Source organism: Rhopilema esculentum, chromosome 20 (genome assembly GCF_057945365.1).
Source record: "Rhopilema esculentum isolate cy_ngs chromosome 20, ASM5794536v1, whole genome shotgun sequence".
In the NCBI taxonomy this organism is placed as follows: domain Eukaryota; kingdom Metazoa; phylum Cnidaria; class Scyphozoa; order Rhizostomeae; family Rhizostomatidae; genus Rhopilema; species Rhopilema esculentum.
Window position 1 is genome coordinate 7,598,012 of NC_142834.1, and position 19,031 is coordinate 7,617,042.

The following is a 19,031-nucleotide window of genomic DNA, read 5'->3' on the forward strand; positions in this document are numbered from 1 at the left end:
GTGCGCAGTTATCATCTCTTATGCTGGGCAGGGAAGCATACTACCCTGGGGCCTCGAGGTCTAGGGGACCTATTTAAGTAATGAATTTCATTTTAAGAATGGAATTAATCAATATAAACAAAATTTTGCCTGAAAATAGTAATTTATTTAAACGAAATAAGTATTTAATGGCGGTTCCTGCATGAAACGGACGAACAGGGTCTTATGTCGCTCGAGTCCGTCAAGAGATTGTATAAAAGGATATTTGCACGCAAGATAAACACGGCAGCCGATTTGCGTTTCTGTGCCTTCATTTTGTTGGCATGAGTGAAAAGTCGAATGAAAAATCGAGCGAAAAATCGAATAAATTTACACTAAAATTTCATTGCATGAAACAACGTCTCTAAAGCTAACATACAATTAACTTAAAATGCATTACAGCAGGCAATAAAATATAAATAACACAAATAAAAAACAGGGTTACATATGATTTTATAAAGAGAAGATTTTTTAACGAAGGGGCATTCTCAATAGATAGACTAATCAAAGAGAGAGCACTCCCTTGAACTAAGAGTTTAATTGTCATTGATGTAAGGATCGATCCCGGAAAATTATCATAATACATGTATACAAGACGCGTATTTCGAGTAAGAAGCCTGCGTACAGATTTGTTAGGTATATTTTGAAAAAGAATGATTCAGTCTTAGTCCCCAAGCATGCAGTCAACTAAAATACATCTCACACACTTGGTTCTGCTTGAAGATTGTCCTAAAGCCTTGCATGGTCGTCTTATATATACCCAATAGTGCACTTACACAGATTTCATTTTCAGTTTGAGTTTCATATTTTAAAATTCCACTACATACACCTTCAATTAAAGCTAAATATACCTATACAAAAAGAAATTGCAGAGAAATTAAATACCAAATACAAGGGTAACTAAATGGAAAATAGAGTGCATGGAGGGGAATTTCTTAAGGAGGAGCTCTCTCGAGAGAGCCATACTTTGCAAAAAGCGAAAAAAATGATTGGATTCATTTTATAGTTACTGTCACTAGCAAAAATCAATTATTGTAACTTTCTTCAAATGAATATTTGAAAGTGGGGGGAAAGCTAACAAAAGTAGGGGGCCAATGCTTCTTTCCTCTTTCATTGCAGCTTTGCAATTACTTGCTTCGCAAAAATTGGGGGCAATGGTCAGCATGGCCAATGGCATGATCATGGTGTTTCTTGGACGATCCCTTGTTTCTTGGATGATCCCCTTTGCCACTGAATTTAATTTTTCGACCCCCTTTCTGACTGGTGTGATTTGACTGGTGTAATCGAGGCTATTGGAAATGTTTACTTCACACGTGCGACTAGAGGTGAAAGTTGTGGATGCGAAAGTCAGAGGGCCGAGTCAAAGATCTCCTAAGAACAGCTAAGAACAGAGGGGTAAGTCGTAATTGGTGTCTGTTGAATTCCCTTTCTTGCTTTTGTTCATACCTGCACAAATAAAGTTAAATCCTTTTAGATAATCGTGTTCGTAGCGGCGGGGAACTCCTCTCGAGGGTCTCAGATAGGCGAAGTGAACAAAATGAAGGTCACACAAATGCCCTTGAAGACTAGTAGAGGCGCAAATAAAACTTACAAGAAGTTATTAATACCAAACTAGATTTCATCCTTTTGTAAAGAGTGTTGCAGTTTTTCTTACCTTGGAAAGTATTGTCATTTAATGTTAACATAACTCGCATCACTGCTCGTCTCTAACGGATCAAAACAAATGAAAAAAAATGACGAACCACCTCAAGTAATTAGAATATCAGTAAACTGTTTTTTTAATACTTTTTTATGATAGTTTTCCAATAGTGTCGAAAAAGTTTTTAATATGCCAATATTGGTTTTCGGAAAATTTATCTTTGAAATAGTTAACATTAACCATAAGCAATAAACATTCCATTGATCGCAAAGAGAATTCGATTTGCTAATCACGTGACATCGACCACTTTGTTTTGTCATTCCCTTCCGTTTCATTAGCAGACAATAGCTTCCTTTGGGTTTTTTTGTTTTTTTCGCAATGCGTATAAACAATTCGGTAATTGTAGAGGAATTCACAAAGTGCTAACAAATTTTTTTGGGCGTGTGAACGCGCCTGTACTTTCAAACTTCATGGTTTCATGAAGGTTCTTGATGCAAGTAACAACAAATTTTAATTTCTTTTTCTAAAGTGGTTACCTCCTGATCACCCTTGGTCTAATGAGAAGCTAGTTCTTTTTAAATCATAAATGTTATATTCTGTTCAGAGAAGAGAGGAAGGCTCTGAAACAATATTTTTGCAGGAGTTAGCTAATTAGCATGGCTGGAAAGCAAGAGGGTTACAGCCCCCCCACAGCATGAAATTTGTTTGAAAATTTTTAAGTTTGTGGAAATTTTTTACAAACTTTTATCTTTCTCAGCAGTCTAACTTTTGTTGCAGGATTTTGTTAAGGATTAAAAAATATGCATTCAGCCTGCCTTTTCTCTTGCCTTCTTGATGATTTGCCCCTGTGACACCCCCACTTAGTCCAATGCTCTTTCACTTGCCAAAATCCAATCAGTGTTCAGCAAGATTATTGTTTAAATGTGCTGCAATCATGGGTGATGTTCTTCCATAGTAAAGGTACCTGGGGGGGGGGTGCCCAAAGCAAGGGTATACTGTTTTGGACTTCTAGTCTAGCCAAGGGTACATTTTCTTGCAATTTTGGTCCCGCCAAGGTCTATTAAAGAGTATCACATTTGACAAAATTGGTGCTTTGACAACGTTTGATACACAACAAAGCCTCTCCAAATAGGAATTTACAACCTTACAGCTCATTTTTGTTGATTATAAGCTTGTTAATGAAACAATTTTTGCAAGGTCCCTGAATTATCTAACATCTAGATTCATGTTAATCTTGTAGTCTTCAATCTTGTTCCTAGACCCCAAATTGATAGCCACAAACATTTTGGAACTATTAGTACATGTCAATGCAATAAACACAAACACATGTTTAGGGGGAGGGGTACATATATGAAGAATCCAAGATTGGCCAAATATGTTGTAAGCATAAAATTTTTAGCATTGTTATAATTTTTTATAGATGATGATGGTACAAACCTGACTTGTACCCTTGGGATCAGCTGTTGTGTATAACTGCAAAGTCCAAAATTGACCAGCATTTGAAACATATGTCAGAAGGTTTTTTGGGCACAACACCCTGAGGGCATGTGCTGCCAATATTTGGGAAAGTGGCCCTTTTCCCGAAGAACAATGCTAGTCTAATGCTAGTCTTCCGCTATTCCCATGTGCCTCCGACAATCTTTCTGCCCACCAATATTATCAAACTGTTGCAAGTTTCAAGCATTTTTTATATATATACGTTGATTTTTACGCTTATTTGCAATCAGCGTTAACTATATTATAGGTCTATGTTTTTCTCGCGGTGCCTTGCAGCTTTCCTCAAATTTTTTCAATTTCTACATCGTCTCAAGTATTTTTCGGACTTTGTCGAGTATTATACTTACCTTGTAGCAGTTTAATAGTCTAGTCTTTCTATTTATCGCACAGGCAAATTTCTTATCTTTAGTTTGACTTAAAGGAAAATCGATGCTTTATCATTTATGAAAATTGACTTGAAAAGTTTTGATTGCGCAGGATATTGCCTATTTTTGCTCTTAATGCATCCTTAATGACCTAGAGATCACCCAAATTCATATTTATTTGCGGAAACCCTAGTTTGTTATGTCCCTTTTACAGAGCTGATATGTTTCCGTTCTTGTTTTGTGTTAAAGCTTGATGAAATATATCTATGCGGCTAAAGTCACTTAACGAAAATATTTATTAATGTAGTGTTGATGAAACACAATTCAAAAATTTTTTTATGCTCAATCTGGCAGTGATATCCTCTTTAAGTTTCCAGTTTGTCTTTTATTTCAGTATTTATAGATTAATACGTTGTCTAGCCTGAATTTATTTTGCTTTTGCAGCAAAACAAACGATGTCATTTTTTAACTACTCGAGCCCATTCCAGGCGCCGATGGATTTGAATCAGCTTATGTACTGGGACAGAATCACAGGGCTAAACTACTTGGCCGATAGTTATTACTATGACTCTGACTCTGACACAGAGGGAGTGCCAGTTGCAGTCTCAGCTGAGATTGTCAAATCAAACAAAGCAAATGCAGACAGCAAGCTTTGCAAGTTCTATCAGCGTGGGCACTGCAAATTCGGCAGCCAGTGCCGATTCCTTCACGCTTACGGGAAAGACCGTCAACAGCCGATGGACACATGTGCCTTTTTTCTAAAAGGAAATTGCCGTTATGGTGCCAATTGTCACTTTATGCATCCAGGTTACAAAGAAATTCATCAGATACAGGTAGACAAGCGGACACCCAGCAAAAAGGTTAGCTCAGTATTCTCACCATCTGATGAAGATCTGAAGGCAGGTCGACTGACAAGAATAAAACTGTACTTCGACCATCCAGTGAAAGATTCTGTCAAGCTTGAAGGACATCAAATTGTTGGTTGCCAGTACTTTCTTGATGTTTTTGTAGACAAAAGGGGGGATGATGTTCAGTATCTTCATGATGTTGTAGAAAATAGAGCTCAACACCCTTTATATCGCAAAGGGATGTTTGGTTTATCAAAGGCTGGTACCAACCTTGATCTATCAGAGTTGTCTCAAAAACTGAGCGACACATCTGTTTTCATCTTTGGGAGTTCTGTTGATGTTCTTCTTACACAATCGTACAGCCTTGCTGCCACCGTAGTCGACAACAAAGAGCTGGTTGTTAAAAGACGATACCCTATGTCTGCCCTTGCCCGTGAGGTGAATGGCTCTTTTCAAGAGAAAGCTTTGCGTTCGTTACTGAAAGTTTACCCTAAACCAGACATAGGAAAGGGAGACTCAAACGCCAATCACATTTCGCCTTCAACTGCAGATGACAAAGAGCCTGCAAAATTGTACAAGATGACATCAGATGTTGGAAAACGTGTAAAGCAACACAGCGAATCTGAATGCTGTTGGTGTGTAAAAAAAGGGTGCGGCTGCCTGGTTCGGCTGAATGAAGACATAGAGAGTGATAATAGTGAATTGAGCTGTAATAGTAGAGATGCACGAAATCGCAGATCAATCGGTGGCAACTTCGAATGTGGTTTCTTCCCTGAGAGCCTTGAGCCTGAAGACGTGGCTGCAGGCATCCAATTTAAGCTAGGTGACATAGTCACGTTTGGTGAATACCCCTCAGTCACTCTGTACGTCGTTAGTGAAAATGGCTCGTTGAAGAAGTTAAAGAAGGATGGTTTCCTTTCCATTCCATTCCAGGTGTCTTCTTGCTTTCAAGATCCCGTGAAGAAATATGAAGGAATTTGCAAATATTACTCATCGGGCATTGGTGATTTGATGGGTATCTACATCAAGCCTGATGACGTTTGTTTTGTAAGAACCTTTGGTGACAAGCTGCCGCTGGATTGGAAATGCTGCTTTGTAGCGAAATGTGGCTCAAAAGACTTGGTTGACCATTTCAGGATCGAAGTTGACGAAAAGAATTTTTTCACTGCCCTGCCACCAGATGCTCAAGGTACTGAAGAAATTTCCCCTGTTAACTGCATTGAGGAAATTTATCAAAGGTACTAATTTATTTCTTCGTTTCTTCATGGAGATTTTGCGTGTAACCCTGGCCCTTTTTTAATTTACTATCGTGTATTGCATTGTGATTCGCAGTCAAAATTAACAGTGATATTTACTTACGCGTGGAAAACCCGCTTATCCAACTTGAAAAGTGACTTTACATACAAATAATAATAATTTAGTCATCTGCCACAGATTCACATGAATAGGTAATTTCAATCTATGGTGCAAACACTCTGTGGAAGCAATCATATTGAAAGCCAATATGCTTGCCAATAGAATAACTTGAAGTATAGAATCTATCATTGCATTGAGGAGTAAAAACCTGCGCCAATGAGCATGGCTATACACATGGTATCAGCAACAGCAGGGATGCATATATTGTAAGGTAACATCAGTGGCGGCTCTTGCAAATGGGCATCTGGGGCAATGCCTCCTCAAAAAGATTCAAAGGAAATCTATGATATTCATATTTAATTTTGAAGATAGTCTTACTGTGGTTAATTATATAAGTTTGTATCTCTTCTAGAAAAAGCTCCTTGCTATCCCGTCTCGTCCTTAGCCTCGCTTCTGGCCCGCTAGTGCCTTGAGCGATGATTTCATTTTACGGGCAAAGTTTTTTTTGCCCCTAGCCGACATGCGCACAAGCTAATTTTCGACCTCGAGCATTGCGAAACGCGACCTGTGATTGGCTTATTTGGAGGAATTCGGGGCAAGAAAAATTTTGCCCATAAAATGACATCATCGCTAAACAACAACCACATCTATATATGCTTTTTCTCCTGCGCTCCATGACGATCAACATCGAACCATGAATACAGTGAAAAATTTGCAAACTCGACCTTTCTATCGATAATCGCAGTATTGATGGTCTGCCCTGCCAACTGTGAAAGTCACGAGCCGCCACTGGGTAACATCACTATTAATTGGAGATAAAGCTACTCCAAGAGAAAGTTATGGCAAAATAAGCTCAACTGAATCATGTTCTACCAATCAAAGTTGTACAAATAGTCATGTTTTGTGTATTGCCTGTTGCTGCCAATACATTAACCAGGTACCTGTATTTTGCTTATCGTGAGTTATCTTTTGGGCGATCTTGCCATATTAGTGTTCCTTGCTGCTTTCCGCAATTTGATAACGTACCTCTATAGAAGCTTTTATTTGTTTTATATTGTCACTTTATTTGTTTTTTTTCTTTTTTACTCTTTATGGACTTTTTCTTCATTTCAGAGGCCAAAGCCTAAAGGAATCAGCTTCTTTTACTCGATTCGATGTCGAATTGTCTTTGAAGGAAAGTGAGCGAGCATTGTTATTAAAAAAGCATGGTGCAGTGTACCCCAAAATTCCTACATGGTCTGGTCGTCTGTCCCGTGTACAAGGAGGAAAGGGCCAATTGAACGTATCTGTAACGTGGCAAGGACCAGCCATGGACGAAAATGTTGCTAAGGCCATCATTGAAGAATTCTATGAAGGCTGTACTTGGAGGTATGGCAGAATTCGTGATGCCAGCTGTTGATAGATGCGAGACGCCTGTTTCCTTAAAAAGCAGCTAAATTTTGAGTTTATGCTTGTTTTGTTCGGTTTGTGTTTATCGCTTGGCTTAAAGATGCATTTAAACTACCTTCTTGAGTGTAGCCTCAGTAAAGGATTCCGCCATTTATTATATAACGTAGGGCTGATACCCAGTACACTTGGCAATCTAGGACACACACAAATTTTCTTTGCTGAACTTTTCAGAAACTGAAATTATAAAATGCCAGCACTTTAAAGGAAAAAATCACTTTTGTCGTCGATATATTTTCTCGTTAGAATTATTGAATATGTAAAATCCTGTATTCCTGTATTTACAAACCTTTGCGTTAAATGAAGCTATGAGTATAGATTCATACATAACTACGTTAGGTTGGAAGTCCCGATCTTAATTCTAATTTCCTACTCATGTGCCAAGTTATTGATTCGAATTAAATATAATTTTACATCATGTACATACAACGATATAGTAAGCATAGTCAGCTATAAATGACGGCAGTGCCTTGACCTTTGCAGTCAGAAAACGGGTAATTAAAGGTCAGAAATACATTGCTTTACCTCTTTTGGCTTGCTTTACTCTTACAAAACATTTTAATGTGGTTTTTTGATACTTTTCTTGTTCTGTTTACGAATATTTTTGACAATTTTTGGGTTTGTCATATCAATTTTAAAAGAGTTTATATTTAGGTAAAAACAAATGTTTATTGTTTATATTTTAATACAAAGAGATGTTAGGAGATAATAATGAGCATAAATGTTTATGTTGAATGTGAAAATATCACTTTTTTATTAATTTGTTTATCAAATCTTTAGCATTATGAAATACCCGCTTACATCTGCTTGACGTATTTTTCCTCACAAAACCAACTTCGCTAGGATATTTCCACAGCCATTAACAGCTGCCATAATCACCAATAATGTAAATGTTTATGCTCTTTGTATATTTGCTTCTGTAGTTCGTATTGTTTATTGTTAATGTTGGTTGTTAAAAACGTTGTGTTACTGTAAAATCTATTATTATATAGGTTTTCACTACTGCTATTTAATAAACATTTATACATTCAATATTACGCACAACGCGTTTTGTTCAAGTTTACGAGAAATTTAAGCAGTGTTATTTCTTTCCTGTACTTTCTTAAGAGAGCATCATTTTATTTTTGGTTTGCGCTCTGGAAGGGAAACTTGGGTTAGCAAATTTTTGCATGGATAATTTGCGTGGCTCCACTTTGGAGTTTCTTCGTGGTTGGCCCTTGAGCAATCTATTTTTTAGGGTCGTGAAGAGGAAATAATGATAGAAATCATAATAAACTTTGTCCTGTTAGTTTAACAATAGTGTGAACACTAATACACATGAATCAATTTTAGAGATTGCATTATAGAAGTTATTAATTACAGGCGCGTTGATTTTCGAAAAAATACCAATATTTTTTAAGAACTTTTGATGTGATTTGCATTTTTGGATGATTTTTTTTCATTTGGAAGAGAATTCCAAATAAAACTAATAGATTTTAAACCATAACTTGTATTCTTAACCTTGGGAACAGATAGAGTATCTATTATTCGAACATTATAGCAGTTGGGTTTAGCCAATGAAGGGGTAGAGCTGATAAAGGGGTCTGGGTGAAAAACCGGTGCAACACCGTAAGAGAAATTGCGCTCGTTATTGATAACCAAGTTTGACAAATTTTGAAACCCTCAATAGAAATGTTGAATTTCATTGGCAAAGGTTTACACACACAAAAGCTAATAGCATGAAAGTTGATTTCAAAGTAGTATTTTTTAGCTAGCAATGGTTTTAAACTTATTAACGAGGCTTCCTTTGTCTATTTTATCTGCCATATCTCGATCGGTGCTAATTTCAACAAGCTTTTTCAACCTTTCATCTGACATTGAGGCTAAAAGGTAATGCAGTTGTAACAGGTGGGCTGCAACTATACTATCCTTGTAGCTTAAAAAAGTTTGGTTGCACGTTATAAGTTAATTATTGCCAAAAACCTTTGACAAGGAAGGAAGGCCAAGACCACACTCTAAGAACCAACTGTTTAGCACGATAAAGCTGTGTTTTATAGATCATCTTTATTTTAGTTTCTCACTATTTACGAAACTGATGATCCAACACACCATACTCTATGTCAGCTAAGATCTGAAAAGAACCGTAACTGACCATCAAAATGCAAAAAAGTTCCGATCTCAGAGAAGAAAACTAACACCCCCCCCCCCCCCCCCCTTATGTTTTTAATCCAGTTTTGCAAAAATTAGAAAGTCAATCTTAAAAAATGTGGGTGTGGACATGTCTCCGTGGCGCCGCCCCTGAAGGTTGGATTCAAGTTGTGCAAATATTTATAAACCTCTAGTGCTCAGGGCCTCCGACGAAGAGAGGGCATGGGGGTCATGCCATCAACTGCCCGAACGTTTGCGACCACAATGCAAAGCAAGAAGCTTCGAATAATTAAAATTGCCTCAAAATCTCTTATTTCCGGCGGACCCAGTGGGAAGTGCGGCCATGCCTAGGCAACCCCTCTATCTAAATGAAAATATAATAAAATTTCTAAAGAAAATTATAAATTTTTCTTATCTCTTATTAAAGGCAATTTTATTCTTGAAAGGTACTGTTGGTTGTTACATTGGAATTAAATCTCTTTTGGGCTGGCCTCCTTTTCAAGTCTCGCCTTACATAACCAACCAATATAACGAAGTGTCTATCTTGACCTGGCTGCAAAATGCTTCAAAATCAGCTTAGAAGTCTTGCCAAAAATTTGTCAAAGAGCGTATGTATTCAATGTATTTCTAATTACATATTTACTGTGTTTCGCTTCGCCAATTTGAAATTAAGAGGCTTAATTAGAGCTTATATGTACAAGCGTAAAAACTTAGGCCCAAAAAATCACATTTCATAAGTTACATAGTATACACTGGTACAGGCCAAATTCAAATTGCATTCAAAACACAAATTATCTATCACGTAGAAGAAAATGTTCGCTGTGAAGGTAGATGAAAGTAGTGAAAGTAGGGATTACAAAGATGCAATAAAATAATTTTTATCCATGCCCTTGACCTTGAGTGAGAGAAAATACCACAACAATTTTCAACATTTATTTGTAAGTAATATGTCAAGCCTTGTATATTTCTAGACAAGCCAGGTGAGGTCTTTGCTGGTAAGCCGAAATGCATCTACATTGGTCATTGTAGAACATGATAATGAAAAAGTTATTCCAAGTACACTTCATGCTGTAACAGCAGCAAAACAACTTGGTGGAGACATAACCTGTCTTGTTGCAGGAACAGGCTGTGAATCAGTAAGTATGCACTACTGATAGATGTTTGATTTAAAGCTGACTGTCATATTTATGCTCCTCAAATTTTTCTGGGGTATGATTGCCTTGTTCGATTGAAAAAAGAGTTTTGTAATCCTCCTTTCTAGAGGGTTTTAGGATATTCGTGCAAAGGTATGAAAGTTTCAAAAAGTTGTGAATAGCTTAATTCCGAAAGAATTATAATGTAATGTAATGTGTAATGTAATTATAATGAAATATAATGTGTTGTAATCTCCTTCAACTTTCAAATGTTTCTGGTTTAGAGATTTTATGGCCAAACAAAACATCTTAATATCTTTATGCACACTGCTTACTGCTTGAATCTCTATTTTTCAATGTTTTTTCTAACTTGATAGTTATTGAGGCAAAGATGCAATAGATATAAATTTATATAGATTATCAGCAGGGGTGTAGAGAGAAAGTGGTAAAATGTTCCTGCAAACACTGTTCTAGGGTTTTCAAGACAACCACAACCATTAGGTGATGTTTTTATGTTATTCTAAATAGGTTGCTTTAGAAATTGGCAAAGTTGAAGGAGTAAGCAGGGTTCTTCTGGCAAAAAGTGATGGATACAAAGGATTTTTGCCAGGTACTTCAAAAGTAGAATTATACAATGATTTTCAACACATTTCTTTCCATGTCAAGCTCAGGGCAAGATTGAAATGCATTTGATAACTTTAGGGCATGCAAAGTTGTACCAAATAGTTTTTAATTATTATAAATCTACCAGGCTTGAAAGTTTTCTTCATTTATATATGGCTAGTAGCAGCTTAAGGTTTTCCGCCGATTTTTGGCAGGTCAAATTTTTGTAAGATTTGAAGAAAACTTGTTTTGGCTACACTTCCAAACATTATTACTTTTTAAAATTCAGGCAGGCTGATTAAAATTCTGCCCACAAGTGACCTTTTTCTGTTAATATACTGGTGTGCTACTAGCCACATTATTGTTGCAGAATATTGCAATAAAAATTATCAATATATCTGCCCCATTGCATCCTCTGATTGACAGCACCAAAATAGTAGGCCAAAGGAAATTGAAAATGAATGACCGCAAGGAGATAATTCATTTTTATAGCTATCCTTGATAAACAATTACTGATAGAATTAATTGTAAAATCATTTGTCATGATATGGATGCTCCTTTTTTAAACAAATTTCTGGTGGTACAAAAACTAGAAATGGCCTCAAAAGAAGCAAAAAATTGGAATCATACTGAAGCCTTTTGCATCTAACGCCCTTTAGAGTATAAAGTGTCACAACATGCATCAAAAACTCTAAGCCAAAAAATATGTATACCCAGCTGTGGATTGATATAGGCTATTCAAAAATGGGAGCACATGTGTGTAAAGGTCACCCAATCAGTGCAGCTTTCCTAAAGCATATATCACCAATTAAGTCCAAAGGCAAAAAAACCTCTTCCGTCATCACCATATTTTTATAATTTATTGTAAATAGATTTGAGAGCTGCTAGGTGGAATGACGATTAGGCTCTACCAACATCTAGATACATGTCACCATTATAGTTTTGGCACAATCTGGGTTTTCTTTTTAATGCTACTAAAATGACAGAATCGCCTGTTTTAGTAGTTGTTTTTTATCTGCAAGACAGAGGAGGCTGTCCTATTGAGGGGAGAGTTTGTTTTTAATGTTAGAAGGTACTTGCTATTTTCTATATCTCATTATTTGGGTTTGGCATCCTAAGTAGCCAGATATACTATTTTTTAGTCAGAGCGAATAGTCTGATTTTTTAGTTCAAAAACATATTAAGGAATTATATAATGTGGTATTTAAAGTTGTAGTGGCAATTTTGAACATTTAATTGGGTTGCTATTGAACATTTTCTGTTAATTTAGCTCATTTTTTCTATTTTTTATTATTAATTTATTCCAAACTTTAATTTACAGAGGCAGTTGCACCTGTCATTGTGAAAGCTCAAGAACAATTTAAATTCTCCCATATTCTTGGTTGTGCATCAGCACAGAGTAAAGTGAGTTTGCTTAATTTTCCTTTTGATATCTTTGATTTTGCTTTTAAAATCCAGCGGTTAGAGTGTTAAATTAATAGCTGTTTATTTTGTTATTATTTAAACAAATCTAACTAGAGTTGTTGTGAGAAAGCTATTATGAAAACCTGTATGAGCAGCAACTTTACTTTCCATTCACCTTTTATAGATCTGATACTAGTATTTTCAAAATTCATTTTATCGACATTTGTTTCAACATCACAATTTAGTATAGTCACTACATTTCAAACTGCTTTTTACATTTCTGAATTTCTGATCATCAGAACATCCTACCACGTGTTGCTGCCAAACTTGATGTGGCCCCATTATCAGATGTCATAGAAATTAAAAGTGAAGACACATTTGTTAGAACAATGTATGCAGGTAGGCTCCCTGTTCAGTTGCAACACCTTTAGACTATTGTTTGCTATTTGTATGTTTTCTAGAATATGACTTACGTGATAAACTTTGTTTATCAACAGTCATGAAAAATATTGATATGCAAAAAATCACAAGAGTGTGTATGAAATTTACACATCGACTAAGATTCTCTTGATTTATTATGAATTTTGTTAGTGGTCTGATGTTCATTTAATTTTTTAATTTTGGCTAGGAAAGTTAGAACTTGACCCAAAATTTCCATAAAAAGACTTGGTAGTATCTAGACAAGAACACCACTTTCATCACTTTTTTTAAAAGACGGACAAATTTTGTGTTTAATGTATGATTGAAAAGCGCTATAAATATGATATACTATGTATGATTTCAAGTTGGTAAGAATCTTGTTAATATTTTACCCCTTTCTTAAAGAAAGTGGTATTCATATCTATAATCTCTGAATTGAACAAACCCCAAAACGCAGGCTGGGTGACATGCATGAATAGTCCAGCATCTACTTCCTTCCTCTCATTCAAAGTTGGTACATACATGCTTTGATAGTAGAAATATTGATTTGAAGCGAGAGCATCTTTTAAAATATCCCCCATATTGTTTGTGTTGTTCTAATTTGTCTAATGTTTGTAGGCAATGCAATTACAACCATCAAATCAAATGATCCAGTAAAACTGCTGACTATCAGAGGGACATCTTTTGCTGCTGCTGCCACTGAAGGAGGAAATGGTGCCTCTGAAGACAGTATGTACTATTCTATTTTCTTTGTGTTTCATTTGGCTGTGGGTTGTTTAAAATGCATTTAAAACACGAGTCGCATTTTGCTTGTTTGATCTAAACGTTGTTTGACTTTGCTTGTTTGACTTTTGTCATTATTCAATATATCTGAATTGTATTTTGAATGTTTTTGACTATTTTTATTGGGGCTTTTTGTTCTTGAGCTGCCAAAATGATAGTTAAGTACATATGATATTTCATTTGCTATTGAGCTTTTATGTTATTGCTCATATATGATACGATATGATAACGTTTTTCTATTTATGCAAACAAGATTTCTAAAAAAATTTTATTTTTATGAAATATTTCGATGACAGTCAGCTGCCAATTTTTTATTTTCCATAACCATCACTTGGTTTGTAAGCACTATATTGAATTACTGTCATTCACTTTATTACCGTCACCCACTATATTATAATATTGCTTGTCATTCAATCAAATTGTGCTGACAGAAGTACTAAAGGAAAGGGGTGTAATTAATGTAAACAGTCTATGTTTATGACAAAGCAGACTTATATCTAACATATAACAAAAACTCTGACATGAAGTATTTCTCGTTATAGTCGATGCAGGCTCAATTCCAGCCGGTTTATCAGAATGGGAAAGCCAAGAGTTAAGTGTAAGCGACAGACCTGACCTTTCAAGTGCCAAAATTGTTATTTCAGGAGGTACGGTCTATGAATTCTATACTTAGATGTCCTTGGTAGCTGGGTAGAGACCTGACGTTTTTTACAGTGCTGGTGTTCACCTTAGGTTTTTTTATCTGTTGTTTATAGTTTGGTCATTTTCTGTCCTTGCGGTGATACTGTAGGAAAATTATCAGAAATTTTATGATCCGGGCTGGTCGTATTGCCTATTTCAGCAATGAAAAAAACTGTATGGGTTTTAGTACATATCATGGGCTAACATTTTCATGTTTGTGTTTATTTTTTTTCAAATTTTTCAAGCAGTATTCTTATGTTTCCGCTCATACCATTTGCACCAGTGCAGATAAAGAAATATTGCTGTTTTTTATCGATTGTTTAATTGGCAAAGAATATCTTTTAGAATAAATTTTTCTATTCATTTGCAGGTCGTGGAATGAAATCAGGGGATAATTTTGAAATGCTTTACACCTTGGCAAAGAAAATGAACGCAGCAGGTAATTTGAATGTTCTGGTATTCATTTTATGTAGACATATTTATTTGTTTACCTCCCCCTCCCCCCTTCCCCTTCAAAACTTGCTTTGAGATTTCTTTGCTTCAGTCATTTTAAATTCTAAAAAAATCATCCCAAAGAAGATCTTCGGATATATCTCTGGTCAAGTACAAGTTGTTTAAAAAAGTACTACCGAGTCATTAATTCTTTGTATAGATCGCTAACAATTAATGGCTTTTTTTATTTTATGCTTATACTTTCTAGTTCCAATCAAGGTTGATTTTCCCATCAAACTATTATAAATAACCAGCTCTTTGCTCCAATAAATTACATTAAACGCTTGACATACTTTGTCAAGAGACCAGATACAAAGGCGTTTAAAGCTGAATTTGTATTTGTTTTATTTAGTCGGTGCCTCTAGAGCTGCAGTGGATGCAGGCTTTGTACCTAACGATATGCAGGTTGGACAAACTGGTAAAATGGTCGCACCAGAGCTTTATATCGCTGTTGGTATCTCTGGAGCAATTCAACATTTGGCTGGCATGAAGGATAGCAAGGTAGTTTTGGGTCTTCTTTGTCTGAAAGACGTATTTATATTTTAATGTTCGCGTTATTGTTCTTGCGAACATTAAGAAATGAAAAAATGTGTTTTTTAAGTTTAGTTATTTCTTGCCTTACTCTCTCCGCATACGGCAAGCATTTTAACTGGTTTTGAAATATTGTCTTTTGATGTTATGATATGCTCAAGTTTCCATGAATCACATTGAAAACTTGGTTATAGCTGTGAGGAATGAAGAAAGAAGAGGTTCTTCAGTATGGTGCAAAAGAGTTTTTCTTTTGATACAGTTTTGACATTATTTTAGTAATGGGCAGTTTAGGAACTATTTTAGTTCATGCAAATCAGGCTCGTGTAGAAATGAGCTTTGGCTGATTAAAATCGTTTAAAACCTACTTTATCACAACCTCATCTGCTACCACTTCACACCATTTGCTGTGCTCAAAAAGCAAATTTTAGAAGCGCTGTGTTTTAAGGACTTTCTTTCGATTTTATTAGACCATCGTTGCCATCAACAAAGACGGCGAAGCACCAATATTTCAAGGTATGTTTCAAAACACTCTCGGTTTTTTTTAATTTTCCACACAAATCTTTCTCTGTAGTTAAAAACGTGAAGCTTGCTTTGGTTTATCAGTTTTTTAGACTCACTGATAAGAAAGATTTATTGCGCGTGGACCTTGATTAGCTTGTAGCTCATGAATTTCTAATATTACCGAAATAATTTTGACTGCACTGATAAGGTTTTTGCACAGTTTTTTATTTTTATTTACATTTTTACCCATATTTTGGCTCTTGCACAGCATCAGATAAATTTGACTGAAATAACCTGCAGCTTAATTTTCTTCTCCATCCAGTTTAAACAATATCTTAATTTCTAACAATCCTTTACCAACTCTTGTACTTTCACTAACTGAGTTATTTTTCCAAAACTTGTTATTTCTTTTCGCTTTAAATTTTAAATTTCCCCGTGGAAGAGGGGCAAAATTCCTTTAGAAATGTACCCTATTACCCCGCTTATAGGTGCACCTCATTTCAAGGCGCATGCGCTTATAGCTTATTTTTGCTAATTACGGTTTTTGCGAGAAAAATTAAAAACAAAAAAACGATATGGCTTTCTTTTTTTCTTTATCAACTTTTACATTCTTCCTCGATTACTTTTCTAGCTTAATAAGTTTCTCTAAATTTACCCCTGAGTATAAACTGACATTGTGACGAAGACAACCTTGATGAAGAATAGCTGAATAAGCAATTAATGATCACTGGAAATGACTCGGATCCTGGGGAAGTTGATGTCCAATAACTGTTAAAATAAACTTTTTCTATTGTTAAAACATTATGCAATTTTATTGTTAAAAGAGTTCTTTTGTTTAAAGGCGCATGCCTGAATCGTTTTCTCGTATCCTAAAAAAGGGAAAATCATTGTTTGCCGTTTATTAAGCGGGGTAATAGGGTATGCAGATTTTGATTATACTGTAAAAATGTCTGCTTATTCATATCAGCCATCTAACATCGGTAGAGGTAAAGTTGAAGAGAACAAGGTTACCTCCATGCTAGTAATGATATACTTTTCCTCGGCCTAAATGGAATCGCATGATACCAAAATGGCTTTAGTCTTCGCACTTATTGATTGGCCAAATTGAATGACCGGCATCTTAAGCCACGTTGGTATCTGTCGATTGCCTCTAACGCAAGAATATTTTTCTTCTAAAAACATAAACCAACAGTTTTTTGAAAATAATCTTTTTATTCTAGTGTCCGACTTCGGGCTTGTAGCTGATCTCTTCAAGGTATGTTTGATTATAGCCTTGTTTCTTTACCTCTGACATTCAGTTTGTGTTCAGTTTTTACAAGGTATTAAAGAATCAAGAAAGTTCAATTTAAAGAGTGGACTGTCCCTCACGTCTACTTCGAGCTGCCAGCCTTCGACATATTTCTTTTGAAAAGAACGCCACTAAATATATTTTATTTAAAATTATAGAAAGAAGCTGCAAAAAATTCAAAATAAAAATGAATTCAAATTTTGTTGACCAACAATAAAATATTTCTAGTTTTGTTGGAAGGATAATTTGCAATAAATTTGAGAACAAAACTGCCTGGTTCATAATTTAAACCTTCCCCTAAAATGTTCCGACACATTTTTGTGACTAAACAAACCGCTCTTCTTATCGCAAGTTGCATCTATTGAAAGAAACTTTATATGTGCTTTTGATAAAGTTACGAAATTACAGTGCTTTCCTGTTACTTCGAGACACATCTTTTCTATTCGGATCCAAAGATTTGGAATTTTCTTCCAATTGAAATAAAATCATCCAAAAATGCAAGTCAATTCAGAGTTTTTCTAAAAGATTGGTATTTCGAAAATCAATGCGCCTGTAACGCTTGCAGTCAATGACTTCCATAATGCAATCTCTTAAATTTCTTCATGTTAGTGTTTATTAGTGTTCACACTATTGTAAAACTAACAGTAAAAAAGGTATTATTGTTATTGTTAGTATGAATAATTATTGATTGCTGAACTCCAACGGTTTATTTTCCCACAATATTAGTTGGCTCCTCTTAGTGTTCAAGAAAGTAAAAATTAATTTTTTCCCATTATTGTAGAACATTTAATGCTTGTGAAACGTTTGCGAAAATACATCAAAACTTTTATGTTTCCTTTCATTATTTACAATAGGATTTTCAATAGTTTAACACTTTCGCAAACTACGACCTGCTTTTGATAAGTAGGACTACTTAAATTTTCTTTGCACTACATTTTTGACCTAGATTCGGATTTTTTCCTTCTACATGTCTACATGCATGTCTTCAAACTTTTGTCTACATGCAAGTTTTAATTATGCTAAATCTCATGGTGTTGAATCGCATAAAGAGGCCGTAAGCGGATATTTCGAATTTAAGACGTTGACTTTATCAGCAATTTATTCGCTAATCTTTTTAATATATGATAATTATGCAGGTTGATAAGGTAATAAAATCAGCTGACCGTGTGTTATCTTTGATTGCCCTCGTAGGCCATTCCTGAGATGATTGAAAAGATGCCTTAAATCTACGCAAGTTAACGTCAAAATCAATCTTATCAAGAGAGTGTCATGCTTCTATGGACTGTGCTACGTACTTTCAATGTTATCTAATTGCTAAGAAATGGATGGATATGTAAATAAAAGTTTTCACTTCCTAGAAGTTGTCTTTTCTACTTGTTATCATATTGACCTCATAGTATGAAAAAGAAAGCACAAATCTTTAGCTGCACGGTTTTTGGACATTCAAATTACGGTTCCTGGTACATATTTGTAATTTATTAACTGTTTTTCTCTGATAATCAAATCTTACATGGTTGTAAATTGTACTTATAGGTGCAAATAATTCTTGCTCCTTCCCTCGTCCAAAATATAATTTTGCAACAATGCTATTGCCGCGTCTGCCATTTCTTTTTTCTGTAGAAGCCCTCGTCCCATTTGTTGCATCTTGAGAATTGTTTTCATTGCTACCCCTCTGTCACGATTTAGCTTTATCCTTAACCTGCAAATGCTCTCCAACACTTTGTTTGTAGCATCGCGCCATTCTTCGATTTCCTTTAACAGCCTATAGGCGTTTTCCATGTTCCAATCTTCTGCGCAAACTTCTAGTATCAAATCGTTTATGTTCCTTGTGACGTCATTTTCAGAGTGTCCTACAGATTTGGGAATTGGCTGGTCAGTTAGCTCGTCCATGTTATTTCC

At 35.4% G+C, this 19,031-nt stretch overlaps 2 protein-coding genes across 3 annotated transcripts; both read left to right on the forward strand.

Annotated features, from left to right (window-relative positions):
* Nucleotides 1-994: 994 nt before the first annotated feature.
* LOC135687440 (uncharacterized) lies at nt 995-9,066 on the forward strand. 2 transcript variants are annotated; one of them, XM_065203997.2, is made up of 4 exons: nt 995-1,413; nt 2,917-3,037; nt 3,964-5,605; nt 6,837-9,066. In XM_065203997.2, the coding sequence occupies exons 3-4, from the start codon at nt 3,975-3,977 to the stop codon at nt 7,120-7,122; spliced, it is 1,917 nt and encodes a 638-aa protein (XP_065060069.2). In that variant the 5' UTR covers nt 995-1,413; nt 2,917-3,037; nt 3,964-3,974; the 3' UTR covers nt 7,123-9,066. The 2 variants fall into 2 exon arrangements, with proteins under 2 accessions (XP_065060069.2, XP_065060067.2); XM_065203995.2 differs by lacking the exon at nt 2,917-3,037 and having other exon boundaries at nt 1,120-1,413.
* A 689-nt stretch (nt 9,067-9,755) lies between these two features.
* Nucleotides 9,756-18,492, forward strand: LOC135687282 (electron transfer flavoprotein subunit alpha, mitochondrial). The gene is made up of 12 exons (XM_065203806.2): nt 9,756-9,904; nt 10,268-10,432; nt 10,958-11,039; nt 12,354-12,436; nt 12,736-12,835; nt 13,475-13,585; nt 14,182-14,286; nt 14,691-14,759; nt 15,165-15,313; nt 15,811-15,856; nt 17,065-17,099; nt 18,324-18,492. The coding sequence occupies exons 1-12, from the start codon at nt 9,857-9,859 to the stop codon at nt 18,354-18,356; spliced, it is 1,026 nt and encodes a 341-aa protein (XP_065059878.2). The 5' UTR covers nt 9,756-9,856; the 3' UTR covers nt 18,357-18,492.
* Nucleotides 18,493-19,031: the final 539 nt, after the last annotated feature.